This window comes from Triticum dicoccoides, chromosome 3B (assembly GCF_002162155.2).
Source record: "Triticum dicoccoides isolate Atlit2015 ecotype Zavitan chromosome 3B, WEW_v2.0, whole genome shotgun sequence".
NCBI classification, from domain to species: domain Eukaryota; kingdom Viridiplantae; phylum Streptophyta; class Magnoliopsida; order Poales; family Poaceae; genus Triticum; species Triticum dicoccoides.
Window position 1 is genome coordinate 139,330,656 of NC_041385.1, and position 15,468 is coordinate 139,346,123.

Genomic DNA, 15,468 nt, shown 5'->3' on the forward strand with positions numbered 1-15,468 from the left:
CACGGCCATCCCGCGTCCACCACCTCTCCGTCGGCGTCCACGCTCGCCTGCGCGCACGGGCACACGTACGATGCCATCGCGCCCACGAACGTACGCGCAGCGGACGGGCCGTCGTCTTCCTCCTCCGCGAGCTCCGGACACACCACGTTCCCGCACCGCACGCGCGTCCCTTTCCCCTCATCGCCTCACTGTGGGCGCGCGCCCACGCCGCTACGTTCATACGCGTACGCTCCGCGCGGCGTCCTTGTCCCTCGTGCATGCATTTTCTCCTCAAACACACACACAGAGACACGTACACTAGGGCTAATACCGAGGTGGTCCATGGCGTCGACACTACAGATAGATGAGATGATAACACTGACTAGGATCGGCCAATGCACACACGTAGCTCTCGGCGTTCAGGCAGACAGCCAGTCCACGCACGTACGGGGGTTGCCCACTGGCCCTCGTGGGTTTGTCCCTCACGAACCTAACTGCACTCGCGTATGGGATGGGATGGACGCTTCCGCCAGCAAAATTTGACACGGCGCGAGGGCGAGAGAGATGTTAGAGAGGAGGAACGGACGCCGGGAGTGGCTGCCGATCGGCGCCAGCTGTGCTGTCTGCGCAGCGTCGATCGGAGCAAACCAAAACAGAAAGAAAAAAAGAACAGCACTTGGCCAATAATTGCAGATCTTCCCCTCTCCCTCTCTCTCTCCCTCCCTATGTTTGGGGAGAAGACGATGGAACGGCCACCAGACTCTCTGTTTGGTTTCAATAATGCGGTCAATGAATAACGCTTTGCAGCTCATACTACGTACGTCGTAGGAGGAGGAGGACAACGCAGGTTGTTGGATCTGCAACTGCATGTGTGCTGAATACAATATAAACGTGTGGATTTTACACATCGTCCCGTTCCTCGCACTCGCCCAACGAATGAATGATTGTAGCTAGCCTTCTAGTAGGAATCGGTATGACTCTCGAATGCTCATACTCACACTGGGATTTACACATTATGCAGTCCCTTGTGCTCACCCCAGCCAGGATGATCACTGATAATGCTAACGCTGCTTTTGGGTGCGTTCATCGTATCGAGAAAAGGTTTTTGTGCCTATAAGCTTGATCCTATCAAAGGATTATGACCGGATGGACATGGAGTACCTTAAGCAGATGCTGCAAAAGACTGGCTTCGCTCGGATTGACTGGATCTTGACATGTGTCATCACTGCGAGATACTCCATATATAAAATATAATGGAACAACCTCGAATTTATTTGCACCATCGCATGGGCTTTGACGAGGTGATCCACTTTCCCGTATTTGCTTCTCCTTTTTCAGTCATGGCCTTTATGCATTTATCAACAAAGAGACGTCTTGAATAACTTTTCACCGGCGAAGGCACATCGAAGAGCACTAGGAACTCCTCACTTTTTTTTTTACAGATGACATCCTCCTATTTTTTTCCTAGGAAAATCAAACGCGGGCTCTCAGAGTCAGAGGTATCCTTAATACTTATGCCGAAGCTACTAGACAATTTGATAAACCCAAGCAAGTGCTCCATTTTGTTTGGGGAATCTTGCCCTTGGGCAGACCAGAAAGCTGTTCGAGCAGCCTTACAAATTGAAGTTGCAGGATTTGAGGAAAGGTGCTTGGGGTTGCCAACCCCGGATGGCCACTTGGTGAAAGGAAAGTTGTAGAATTTGCAGGTGAAGCTCACCAAAAAAGCGCTAATCAAATCTATTGCACAGCCAATCCCTGCCTATCTAATGAGTGTGTTTAAAGTTAAACTCCCCTTCGGTTTGTGTGATGACCTCAATCAAATGATCCACAATTAGTGGTAGGCTTTTGGGAAAGGGGAGAGGAAAACACACCGGAGGGCGTGGAATGCACTACGAGCTCAGTTAGCTGCGCTGGATGAGGGTTTATCCCTAGCCTTCAGTGGAGTGGTTTTTCTTCTTTTGAGGACGAATGGCAGGTGCTCTGCCTTTGCATTATAGATAAAGAATGTACAAGAGAGTTGTCATTAGGTATAGAACAAAAAAAGAGGCCTGACCAAGTGTGGTTCAGGTGGGGTCTATGGAGGCTACTCGTACGTGGTTTAAGTCTGGGTAATTTCTCAATTCTGGTGGAGATGGATTGTTTGGAAGCATTTAATCTTCTAAAGGCCAGCGACACTGATAGATCAACATACACTTGCATGGTGGATGAAATAAAAGTGAAGCTGGAGGAACGAAATACTTATATTACTCATGTGCGTCGACCTCAAATCATGTAAGCCGTTTGTTGGTGAACTTCCATACTACCTCCGTCCGGATTTATTAGACCCCTCTTATTTCAGGCTAAAGTTTGACCATAAAGTTAACTAATAAATTAAAAATTATATGTCACAACAAGTACATTAGGGAAAGCTCTTTCAAATATGAATCCAACAATATACTATCATATAATTTATAATTTGTTAGTTTTATAGATGGTCAAAATTTGATCCAAAATACGAGGGGGTCCAATAAACCCGGACAGAGGTAGATGTCAGAAACGCACTATCGTTTGGTTAGGGTCTAGACCAGATGTGTTTGGTTAGGGTCTAGACTCTAGACCAGATGTGGTCGTAAATCGCTGTAACGAGGAATGTAGCCCAGATATTTGAGTAATACAAAGTATTTCCCCGCAAAAAAAATGAGACTCTCGAATGGACTCAAGTGCAGCATTAATCAGTTACAGGATCATGAGCTTTCTGCTTTGGAATTTCACATGAAACAGTTCAATTTCTGCATGGTTTGGACACAATTCCAATGCTCCAACCACTGTTTCTGGTGAATGCCACATTTGACAAATACTGAGTATAATCACTAGCTAAGCAGGTGTGAGTATTTACAATATATACGAGACAATTCCGCCAGAATGGGAGAAATGGACTTGCGTCCTACTTATAGCGTGTTCCATCCATCCTCATGCCCATGCTCATGGGACGAAGCAGAAGAACAGCTACCGCTGTGACTCGACGTCGCCTCTTTCCCTGTTTTCATTCTGTTGGTGTTGGCCCTCGGGGCCAGCCTCGGAAGACGCCGCCGTTGAGCCGCCCAGCTCGGACTTGCAAAGAGGGCACAGCGCGTTGATCTTGAGCCACTTGTCGATGCACTCCATGTGGAAGACGTGCCCGCAGGGAAGCTCTCGCAGATCTTCGTTGTTTGAGAACCTTGATAAACAGATGCAGCAAACCTGAAAGAGCCCAGAGGTTCGCAGGTGTCAGCTAATCACGCAACGTGCCACAAATGTGTATGCATGAGCAAAAGATTCCACACTTGATAAGTGTGAAATGGAAAACGGGTGGGAAACTCACGGCGTCTTCCGCGGAGATAGTCCGCTCCTTGTCGGTCCCAGATGCCAGAACCCCGCCATTGTCTTCCCCCACTTCTCCTCCATCGCGGATCCTCATCGACTTGTACTTGTACGCCACCAGCGTGTTGATTACTTCCGCGGTAGCGCCTTTGTTCATATCCAGATCCTCGTGGAAGCCTACCATGGAGATTATGCAGGGCAGGCAACAGCATATCATCGTGCACAGGATGAATGGCAGTGCATAGCCGATGAAGCCGAATGCAAGGAACACTATACACAGCCTGAAAAATGATTACAACCAAATAAGCAAGGTATTCCGAGGTGAAAGGAACGTGCCACGCACAGCACCTAGCAACACACACCTGTACAAGTTAGGAGCGTCATGGACGGAAGAGCGGCCACCGAATATCCACACATTCCCCACAACAAACCACACGGCAAAGAAACAATCCAAGGCCAACTTCAAGCACGCAACCAATGCGTAGACCCTACAAGTAAAAAGTATCTTGTTACTTCGTAACTTTAAACATCAGGAAGAAGTCAAAACGTTGCATCTCATCCAGGGGGCAGAGTAAAATGATCTAATGTATTGGGCATTCCTGAAAGATCTAATGTTTACTCTCATTATTAGTTATGCAGAAGCAGCCAAATCGTCATAGCTAAACTGCTCTTGGAGGTGGTTCAGTCGAAGAGAATGTTCTTTTTTTCACAGGGGAAGAAAATGTTACCTTGGACTTGCAATCGGGAAATTGTTTCTTGGGACTCCAGTATTGTTATCTTCGTTTACAGCTTCTGATGCATGTGCAGATGAAATTGATGCAAAAGAATCAGACTCGGATATGTTCCTTTGAGATGAACCCTGGGCTGATGGTTCTTGCTCGATGTTCTGGCAATTGCGATGGAGATAGCGCCAATAAAGATGTGGAATAGTAGCAACACAGCCTATTATATAGCCAACAACCCACTCAAACAGTGGAGCGCGTGGATGCTCATTCCTTGATACCGACAGGACAGTAACAGCTGCTATAATCTGACTAACATTTACAATAAGCTCGATTGAGATCCATAAGCCAGAATTCAGAGGATTCTGCTGACGATTGACTTGATCCCTTCTCACGAAAGATGCGCTTCGAAAGTCAGGCATACCGGTTGTGCCAGAACTTTCTGGGACAGGAGGAACTTCATTTGAAGGACCTCTGTTGCGGTTCAACTCATCCAAGTGATTATGATTGTCCGGACGGGATGTTGATGGCGACGTCAGATCATTCCTTGGTATGTCGATTGTGTGATCATGACGAGTGACATTTCCAGGGTGATCCATCAGTAAAGGATGCTAATCTGGTGCACCTTCACACTGCGATTCAGCAGGAGCGGCTGTAAACTGGAAACCAAGCCAGCACCTTAGCTTGACATTTTCCTTGGTATGCAGCAGTTTCCGACAGAATGCTCTATATCTTTCTCACACACTCTGAACCGCGATGTGTTTCCCCCCTACACGACCTTCAGGTGACTTTTAGTGTACCTGAAGGAAAGGAAAGTTAATTGGAAACTTCAGTTCACTGCAAATCTGTGTCACTAAATTATGAAAGCCTTTGTATAAGGTAAGACATCATATTTAATAGACACGATTGCACTTGAAGGAAAGGCCATAGCCTGACTTTATGAAAGATTACAATGATCATATTTAGTGTGTAAGGTAAGCCTCATTTACCATCCCCAATTCCAATGTAATGTTGCAAATTTTGGCATTATAGAATCAACCTTTTCATCAACTGTATTCTGCAATCCTACAGCTTGACCACAAACCAATTATGCAAGGAAGAGAAAAGGATCAATCTACATTCCGAAGGCACGCCAGAAGTGAATGCCTTTTCCCAGTGGCATGCAACGAGTAGGAACTTAGGAACGATAGGATTAGTGGGTCCAATGTAACATCTACCAACCCTAGAAACAAAGATCAATTGTGGCAGACCAAGATACTAGTTCAAACGCCGCGTCAACACATTTAGCTCAAATCAGCATTACAATGAAAACGGAGGAAACAAAAAAAAATGCTGCAATAATGCCCCTCCTAATGATCAACGCTCACCATTCCCTCAATTCACCTGGCTGTCCGATACGCATGGAGAGCAGCAGCACCAGGGAAACCAAATCCAACGGGCATTACTCATAGTCATAGAAGGAGCATCCATCTCAACCCAACAATGTGGCTAAGAAAATCCAATATTCGGCATGAACACAACCACAAGATCAACCCGGTAGATCACAGCGATTCAATCGAACCAGCAAACCCTGAACGCAAACCGGCAAACTCGGAGGCAAACAGAACCACCCCCAATCCCGACGATGGGAGCAAGGCAGTCTTTGTATGTGGCAAGACATCATATATCATTCGACAGGATTACATCTGACTTATGGAAGATCGCAAAGCACCAGAGCATTTGTGCAAGGCAAGCCTCGTTTACCATCCAAAATTTCAATTCTTTTTTTCCAAATATTTGGCAAATTTGCATGCAATCCTAGAGCTTGACCACAGACCAATCATGACAAACAGGCTAACCAAAATTCAGAAGGGAAAACCAATTGTTTTTCAAGTGGCATGCATTGGATTAGCCGACCCAATGTGACTAATACACCTACCAGCACCAGAAACAAAGACCAATTCTGGCAGGCCCCAAATACTATACTAGTTCAAACGGCGCCACAAAATACTAGTAGTTCAACGGAAGGAAACAAGAGAAACGCTCCTCCTAATCGTCAACGCCGCCAAATCACCGGTGTCGTTTGTCGTTTCAAAAAAAAAAAAAAGCATGTGGAGAACAGCAGCTACAGGGAAACCAAATCCAACGGGCATATTACTCACGCCGTCTCAACCCAGCATATTACGTACGTACGTGGCTACGAGAATCCGATACCCTGCACGAACACGCCGACAGGAGCAGCCCGGCAGCTCGCAGCCGATTTCAATCGAGCCGGCGAACCCGGAGGCGACCGGCGCCGCCCGCCCGATCCCGGAGCGAGGAAGGGAAGGGACGCACGTACCGGGCAGGGCGGGGGAAGGGGCGGGGCGTGAGCCGAAGCTTGGAGCTATAGGCCTCGTCCTCCTCTTGTCGTCGTCGTCGTCGCGCTCCTGGCGGAAAATTTTATCCTCTCTCCTCCATTTTTGTCTGCTCCGTCGGTGCTTTGCCTTATGTAGGTCAGCGGTCAGGGACGAACAGGTCAAGCGGGGGTCAAGCGGGGGCAGCTCGGTAATTACGGACGAAACGCATCGTGGCCGCTGGTGCGGCCAGCGGGGCGGGATCGGACGGCCGGGGGGAGGCGGGCGGGTAGGCCGTTGGCGCGTGCAGGATTAGAAACTTCTTTGTTTGAAAACGGAGTCGTTTTCCTCGTAAAAACCGTGTGGGATTAGGTAGAGTAACAGTAGGGGCGAAGGATTATTAAGCATTTTTTATTAGCAATAAAAAGCTTTCTTCTCCTTCGACTAATGTTAGGTAAAACAGGTACATGGCTGCTGCAAAACACATTTTCCGTCTCACAAATATAGCAAGCGCACATTTCAAGCGTGCGATTGTTCTATTTTTAGGGGTGACTAGTTAATAAATCTTTAAAATTGCTTAGCTTTTCTAAGAAGTATACATTTGTTATGTCATTAAATCCTGATGATTATAAGTACAGTACATAAATACATTTTCCCTCTCACAAAATGTGGTTTTGCGTTCCTGCTGCATATTGCCGCCCTTTCTACTCTTCCCACCCATGTATAGAACAGACAAGCTCAACTAAAAAAACAGGCAAGTTCAAACTGAGTGCATAACTTTGCAAAAAAAAAAAAAAAAAACTAAAGGGCTTGAGCACTGAAAAAGTAAGTCACTTGTACTCGCACTCACGGATCAACATCATTTACAAACGTAAGGCAATTGTGAGAAACTGGAGTTTCATTGTCCCATTTTGAATTTTCTATAAAAACCAATGCAGTATCAACTTCAAACAAAAATGCCAGTAGTTCCCAATAGAAACAGAGAGCCAACTCAAAAGCATAGCCAGTTTATGCATCTAGTTTCTTCTCAGCTTCACCGATGACACGCAATTGCTCGAAAAAGGCGGTGAGCTTCCTCATGTCCTCCTCTTGGACACTGGGCGGAGCCTTCTCTCTGTAACCGGACGCTTCCATCTTCTGAGACAGGGCATGCTGTAGCCTGCGCGCGTATGGATAACAAGAAACCATGTTACAGGTGAGACAGTGGGATTAACAACGACAACCATACATGCGGATCTTTAGCGGGAGAGAACAATTAGATGGCATATCAAGCTTACTTTTGGATTTCATCCCTCTTTTTCCTAAGCTTTTCGAGCTCCGCTTCCGCATTTAGAGCTCCTTGAAGCTGAAGGTATACGGACAGATCTTTGTTGACAACAGCAGTCGAACAGTCAGGTGGAGTTTCGTCACTCTCTGCCAGGATCTGGAAATTGTCCAACATCAAATCAGTGTTTTTCATCAAACAGATGAAAAAGGATAAAAACAACTACGAAAATTGATTATTCTGCGACAGACAGTCACTTGAGATGATATGCTCCACTCCAGGTTTTAGCAAAACATCAGATCCGTAAAGGAAGTTTTCAGATAATAAAACACATAATACAGCTAAGGAAATGCAAGGCAAAACCTTAAGTGACGATACAGAAGAAAGAGACACCACTAGAGATTGATAGCACTGAACAGTGGCAGCAATATCTTCGCCTCGACAAAGTGCAAAAGCAGGTCGCCTGTTCATGAAAAAGATGAGAAATAAGATGTCTATTTGGCAAGCCAACTGTAGAACAAGAATTAAGCAACCATATACTCCCTCCGTTCCTAAATATAAGTCTTTTTAGAGATTTCACTATGGACTAGATACGGATCAAAATGAGTGAATCTACACTCTAAAATATGTCCATATACGTCCGTATGTAGTTTGTAGTGAAATCTCTAAAAAGACTTACATTTAGGAACGGAGGGAGTATATCATGCACAGTAGATTGTGAACACAAAGCCCAGGTACATGACCATATATACACACCTTTCATTTGTATCTGTCGGTGGCTTCAGAGATCTTAGTTTGTTCACAGTATCCAAGATAATACCAAATTCACTTTCAAGTTTATCATCTGCCCATTCCTGTGATAAAGAACAATTGTTTTCCACTAAGAAAAGGATATTGCCACATGAAGTTCTCTGTATTTAAAGTCTTCCGTTAGACATGAGTATTACCTTAACAACAGATGGATATTCTGATATCATAATGGAATTTTTTCTGCAAGAATCTTTGGGCTGAGGAAGACGCTGCCAGAGTTCTTCTGTTACATAAGGCATGAATGGGTGGAGCAGACGCAAACCATTGTCGAGGCAAACCCATAGGGCATCTCTACAAGCAGCTCTTGCTGAATCGAACTCTTGAGAGTCATTGAAGAAGTAAGGTTTTACAGCTTCTATAAATACATCACATAGCTGGTATTGCCACCATGAGTAAATAGCAGATGTTGCATCGGCGAACTTGTATGCTTCTAACGAGGTCACAGTCTTGCCAATAGCCTTGTTAAGTACCGAGAGTATCCATTTGCAGACCGGGGGCATTGAAGACACAACAATGGTTGCTGGTGGAGTATAATGATCACCAAGCTTGCCCATTGCAAAACGAATGGCATTCCACAATTTATTGCACCACTGGCGATATCCAACAACCCTCTTGATATCAAGATTTATCTTGTCAGACTGCAAAACAAGAGAGATTCTATAAAAAGATGAATTGGAAGCTTATAATACTACAACAGAAACTCAAATGGGTCTGACTATAACCTGAGAAGTGTAAGAAATCAGTGCGAAACGGAGTGCATCAGTGCCACATTCAGCAATGCCATCAGGAAAATCTTTCTTCTTCCCTTCTCTTGCAACACTTAACTCATTTGGATCCAGGTTGCCTTCTTCCAAACGTTTGAGGAGATCTTCAAGTGTCGTACCGTTTATCACCTCGAGGGGATCAACAACATTACCAAGTGACTTGGACATTTTGCGGCCATGTGCATCACGGATCATAGGATGCAGATACACCTGCAAAAGAGGGTGCAATCATGACTCAGTATGTGAGACAATTAAAGCATATCTTCAGCTAGAAAAGAGTTGAAGCTCAATATGGTTGGTTAAATAAGTAGTTTCGGAATTTAAAGAGAAGCACCTTCCATCCAGAAAAGAAAAGGGTAAGTTAATAAGTTTAAGCATTTAACACTACATGATAGTCTCAATCAAGCACACAGTACAATATGACAAAAGACGATGATGACAGAAATGTAACTTGTATTCAAAAGTAACTAAGAACAGAGTTCATGCAGGAAGATGACCCGTTGACACAAATGACAGATCGCGGAATAATAATTGAAAAAGGGCAGAAGTCTGGAAAACTTATAGGGCACTATATTGTCAAACAATTACGCTCTCATTTTTTGAACTGAACCTTGTCTGTAACATCCACATACTCCAACTACCAAGGTTTAAGGTAGATTGACGTGTATCTTCAGAGTTCAATCAGGACAACACTGGAATGGCATGTAGAGGCAAATGGCAGAGCAGCAAATAGTGCAAAATGGACAACCTCATTAATCCATTCAGCAACAACAACAACAACAACAACAAAGCCTTTAGTCCCAAGCAAGTTGGGGTAGGCTAGAGGTGAAACCCATAAGATCTCGCAACCAACTCATGGCTCTGGCACATGGATAGCAAGCTTCCATGCACCCCTGTCCATAGCTAGCTCTTCGGTGATACCCCAATCCTTCAGGTCTCTCTTAACGGACTCCTCCCATGTCAAATTCGGTCTACCCCGCCCTCTCTTGACATTCTCCGCACGCTTTAGCCATCCGCTATGCACTGGAGCTTCTGGAGGCCTGCGCTGGATACCCCAAGCTTCTCTTCATTAATCCATTCAGCAAATGTCAGAATTCATAATGCATGATTTTGTGAAACAATGGTGGTTATGCACTGCCACTATTAAATGTAGATTGCTTCACTTTCGGGACATTTGGACATAGCTACTGTTACAGAAGAGGTAGCTATAAGCTAAAGAGCGCGCACAAGGAATTAGATTATTTATGTATAATGGATTATTAGAACTGCAGAATACAGTTTAATTGACAGAGAAAAACATTTGTGTCATTACCTTCTGAAATGGCACATCACCACCAAGTTGCATACCCATCATCACCATACGTGCCACCCAGAAGAAGAGAATATCAAGTCCAGTTTCAAGTACTGAAGTAGGGTAGAAAGCACGAAGATCAGCAGTATCATCTGGCCAACCAAGCACTGTCAATGGGAAGAGACCAGATGAAAACCAAGTATCCAAAACGTCAGGATCTTGATTTAACTGGAATTTCTTCCCCGGATACTTTTTCTGTGCCTCAAGCATTGCATCACATTCATTCCTTGCGACTATCCAACGGTCATTGTTTGATCCCAGATCATTCAATTGCTCGTCTTCTAGTGTCACATACCACGCAGGTACACGATGTCCCCACCAGAGTTGTCTTGAAACACACCAATCGCGTATGTTTTCAAGCCATCTGCAAGAATGGTGGATGGATCATGTTTCTTGATATTTCATTACTTTCACCTGAAGTCGACAAGAAGTGGCACTTATAACTAGGCAAAAGAAGATACCTGTACCAGTCTTGTTCATATTGTTGCGGAATAATCTCAATTTTTTTGGATCTTACAGCATCAAGACCTGCCTTTGCCATTGTATGGCAATTAACAAACCATTGAGGCTTTATCATAGGTTCCACCACATCATTACTTCTTGAACAAATGCCCAAATTCATTTCATTCTTTTTTGTGTCCTTGTACAACCCCTTAATTGGCAGAATTAAACATTGTTAGTCCAAAACTCAAGACTACTCCCTCTGTTCCTAAATATAAGTCTTTCTGAATGGAGGGAGTACTTAACTAAATCCAAATGAAATAAATTGGAAAAGGCAAAAAAAAAAAGATCAGCTAAAGTGATTAGTAAAGGTAAATAGTTGGTCACTTGATTCCACAGGCATGCAAATTATATTTCTAATAAGAAATGAGAATTCGTTGCGATGGATACCCAAACAAAATGGGATAACATGAAGAAGCCTTGAAGCAACATATACATAAACTACCAAAACACATATTTCTCATAAAAAGAACGCTGTACTGAGAGACTCATTAACTAGATTAATCAGATCGAGTGAAGGACAACCATGTAAGAGGTAGAAATGTTTATACAAGAATCAATATTGCTTAAGGCTAGCAAGTTCCAATTTGTAGTAAGTGTTAGCAAAATAGAAATGTGAATATTACATTACATAGTTCATGATATTTCTCTGTATAGTCTCTCTTTGTATGACATCACCTAAATTTATACTAATCCAGCGCAATAACCCAACAATCATTCTTCAAATACTACATCATAAACGTTATGCACCAATAGCTAAATGAAACCAGTAATACCTTTTCTTTCAGTGCATCAATAACTGCAACCCGAGCAGCAAATCTTGGCATTCCTTCAAATTGTGCACCTCCATTGCTGTTTATCTTCCCATCATCTGTGAAGATATTGATGAACTCTAGGTTGTGTCGTTTTCCAACCTCAAAGTCATTTGGGTCATGGGCAGGTGTAATCTGCAAAACGAGCACACAACAATAAAAGCTGAGAAGGGGGGGGGGGGGTATATGCAGACTAGGTAAACTGAAATAAAAATAAATTTAGTTTTCGGCCATTATAACATACCTTGACAGCCCCAGTACCAAAAGTGGGATCCACTAACACAGCATCGCAGATTATTTTGAGTTTTCGGCCATTGAACGGGTGAATGGCATGCTTTCCATGCAGATGCTTATACCTTTTATCCTCAGGATGAACAGCTATTGCCGTATCACCGAGCATTGTTTCAATTCTTGTTGTTGCGACAATAATTTCACCTAGTCCTTCTTCAAGAGGATAGGCAAAGGATATCAACACACCAAACTGTACAGGACTACTATAACCAGGGACCTTCAGCATAGTTTCCTCTTTAAGCTCTAGATGATCCACCTGAGAACAGCATTTTTAATAAAGAAGTTGATCTTAGTCATGGGTTGGAATCAAATTGTACAGTGTAGACAATATAATAAGCTTTATTAACCTCTATGTCAGATATTGCTGTTAAAAGTGTGCAGTCCCAATTCACAAGGCGGTAGTCCCTGTAAAGGACCAAATCATACATAAGAGGGAAGAAAACTAGGTCGGTCATTGAATGACATAGAGATGATAGTTAAAAATATGTTAACACTTACAGCAACAGAAGGAGAGGAAACTAACCTATAAATTAGGCCATCTTTGTGCAACCTAACAAATGCTTCGGTTACAGCTTTCGATCGTTGATCATCCATTGTGAAACACTGATACACGAGTTAAGATCAAGTTGGTAATTTCAGAGTAAGAAATATAAGAGTAAAAAAACAAGTGCATGTGTTTTTTTCTCAACTAAAGAAAACAGGAATTTTACCTCACGGGACCAATCAAGCGAAGCCCCAAGCCTACGTAATTGACCCAGTATGGTACCACCATACTGATCTTTCCATTTCAGAACCTGACCAAAAGATGATGACAAAAAATAGAATAAGCAAAAAAATGATTACCACAATGGAACCAAATTAAGCCCAGTGTGAAGCTATGCTCACTGCGATTTTCATGACTACATCGGATATTGAGCCCAATTATTAATATTCCATAGTATAAAGGTGATGATTAAATGAATTATGATCTGACACAGGAGAAGATGAACAACAAACATAATCATGTATTAAGGGGAATAGGTGCTTACTTCAGATATAAATTTGTCACGGCCTATGTCATGCCTTGTCAGCTTCCTTTCACGCATTAGCTTCTTTTCCACTACAACCTGGCTTAGGAGAACAGATTATTAAATCAAACATAGGGTGTAGAATATATTGCAGGTTAAGTCAATACAAAATAACTACATTTGGCAACACCATACAAGATTTAGTTTCATTTGCTAAAAGGGAAAAAGAAAGTCTGATAAAGAGAAACTACATCATTCTGCCAAAACTAAAATATCCATGTGGCCATTTCTTCTACTTAGGTGCATGCAAAATTGGCAAGTCTACCAGTAAGGCAGTAACACGGTAAGAAACATCTGGTCTTTGGAAATAGTGTTCCAAATATTTTTGCCAATATTACAAACATTACATATACTAACAGGGCCTAGAACCCCTGTTGGCAGCTTTATTTTAGTGGTGGCACACGAACAACAGACATGGTATTTTTTTTTTCATAAGTTGAGTGACAACAAGTGCCACCAAAGAAGATATGAGTAACTCAACTGTACTATATGTGTATGTCATTCACAAGATGAACTAAATCAAGTCCAAGATACAGACCTGTGTAGCAATGCCAGCATGGTCCACTCCTGGGACCCACAGAGCATTATATCCCGACATTCTCCTCCACCTTATCATAGCGTCCTGCATTGTTGAAACAAAATAAAAGCAAAGAGCTTAAAATGTCTCGTGAATGAGCAGGGAATGGCAAATAGGTCTCACATCTCTGCAAGCATAAAATTTACACCTCTATAGCCACTGTAAGTGCATGACCAATATGAAGCGCTCCAGTCACATTCGGAGGTGGTAGAACCTGAAATGAAATAACTTAGCACTTTTGCTGGAAGGAAATCCAAATCCACATTTGTACAGAAACACTAGTGATCCCATAAGATGACAGTATGCTACCCCAGCTCCCAGTGCACATCTTGCATGAAGCTCATAAGAAGTGGGTCACTTACTATAACAAAAGGTGGTTTTGTGCTTGCAGGGTCTGCCCCAAAATATCCTGCTGACTCCCACCAGGAGTACCACCTACATTGTGGGGGAAAAAGGAATTCAGTTCAGCTATGCGTTTCAGATGCTATGAATTACAAATACGAGATAGGCAGACTAGCATCTTACGATTTTTCAACTGCGCTTGGGCTATACTGCTTAGCCATTTGAGGTGCAAGCGATTTCTTCTCCCCACTAGGGGTCTCAGGGTCAATGAAATCCTCAGGGTTTTCATCCCCCGCAGCCTTCTTCTTTTGCTTCTTCTCACTTTTCTTAGGTCCATCCGAAGTTGCTTGAGCCTACAGACGACGAAATCAGCACAAACCCATCTCCACCAAGCAATTTCAGCACCAAACTCATTTAAGAATGTTGCAACCTGGAGCCTAGCAGTCTCCTTTTGCTTTGCTTTGAGCTTTTTCTCCTCTTTCTCTCTAGCCTGCAAGTAGAACACTCGACCCATAAGCGATCTTTTCCCATAAACATAACTGAGTAATAATTTTATCTTAGCACTGAACCTGAGTTTCTAACATCAGCACAATTCACAGATGACCACACAACTAATTCGGGAGAACTGGTTGCCAATTACCAATGCACGTCAAAACGAACAACAACACAAGGACGGAATTCGCAAAAGCAAGTTGTCACGGGTCTCGGCCAAGCATACCTTCTGCTCTTTCTTCAGTTTCCGCTCCCGCTCTAGCTCCAGCTCCTTGTCGTCAAGCTGCTGCTCGCATCAGTTCCAAAAGAGAGAGACAGAGAAATCGGATGAGCCGGTGATAATAAACAGAGCGCAAAATTGGACTGCTGTCGCTGCAACTTCCGCACAAACCTTCTCCTCTGAAGCCGCCTTCCCCGGTGCCTGCGCCGCGGGCTGCACGAGGCCAGCAAAACTCGAATCAGAGGCGCGAACAAAGAGATCCATCGATGGGAGCGGATAAGCGCGGGGTTACCTTCTCCATGGTGAGAGATCGGGTGGTCGGCTGGTCGCGCCGCCGGCGCTTGCTTGGACGTTGCGGAGCACGGCGAGAGCAGAGGGTCCCTGAGAGGTTAGGGTTTTGCGGGATTTCTTTTGGTTTTCGAGGATGGTGAAAGGGATTAGAGGATACCGTGTCCGAGTGTGACACTGACATGTGGGTTTATCAGATGGGCCGGGATGCCATCGCGCTTTGTGGCCCGTGTTCTCTCCATGATGGGGGCGGCCTAGGAAAACCCATATATCTGGCCCAGCAGGGCAGCACTTGTTCCTAAGCCCGATAAAACCCTTCCTCCTTGAGTTTTTT

At 43.9% G+C, this 15,468-nt stretch overlaps 2 protein-coding genes across 3 annotated transcripts; both read right to left on the reverse strand.

The window, feature by feature from the left end:
* Window positions 1-2,669: 2,669 nt before the first annotated feature.
* Window positions 2,670-6,498, reverse strand: LOC119275191 (E3 ubiquitin-protein ligase At1g63170-like). The gene is made up of 5 exons (XM_037555992.1): window positions 6,361-6,498; window positions 4,047-4,840; window positions 3,681-3,806; window positions 3,320-3,599; window positions 2,670-3,198 (listed from the first exon to the last, which is right to left on the reverse strand). Exons 2-5 carry the CDS (start codon window positions 4,637-4,639, stop codon window positions 2,965-2,967), a joined length of 1,233 nt encoding a protein of 410 aa, XP_037411889.1. The 5' UTR covers window positions 4,640-4,840; window positions 6,361-6,498; the 3' UTR covers window positions 2,670-2,964.
* A 671-nt stretch (window positions 6,499-7,169) lies between these two features.
* LOC119275192 (valine--tRNA ligase, mitochondrial 1-like) lies at window positions 7,170-15,257 on the reverse strand. Of its 2 annotated transcripts, none has more exons than XM_037555994.1 (22): window positions 15,139-15,257; window positions 15,018-15,059; window positions 14,853-14,909; window positions 14,565-14,624; window positions 14,318-14,487; window positions 14,155-14,227; window positions 13,941-14,006; window positions 13,754-13,837; window positions 13,177-13,254; window positions 12,859-12,942; window positions 12,672-12,751; window positions 12,496-12,553; window positions 12,102-12,404; window positions 11,822-11,992; window positions 11,006-11,196; window positions 10,506-10,908; window positions 9,152-9,403; window positions 8,567-9,067; window positions 8,376-8,473; window positions 7,983-8,082; window positions 7,633-7,778; window positions 7,170-7,514 (listed from the first exon to the last, which is right to left on the reverse strand). In XM_037555994.1, exons 1-22 carry the CDS (start codon window positions 15,145-15,147, stop codon window positions 7,364-7,366), a joined length of 3,177 nt encoding a protein of 1,058 aa, XP_037411891.1. In that variant the 5' UTR covers window positions 15,148-15,257; the 3' UTR covers window positions 7,170-7,363. The 2 variants fall into 2 exon arrangements, with proteins under 2 accessions (XP_037411891.1, XP_037411890.1); XM_037555993.1 differs by having other exon boundaries at window positions 14,853-14,912; window positions 15,139-15,256.
* Between the last annotated feature and the right edge of the window lie 211 nt (window positions 15,258-15,468).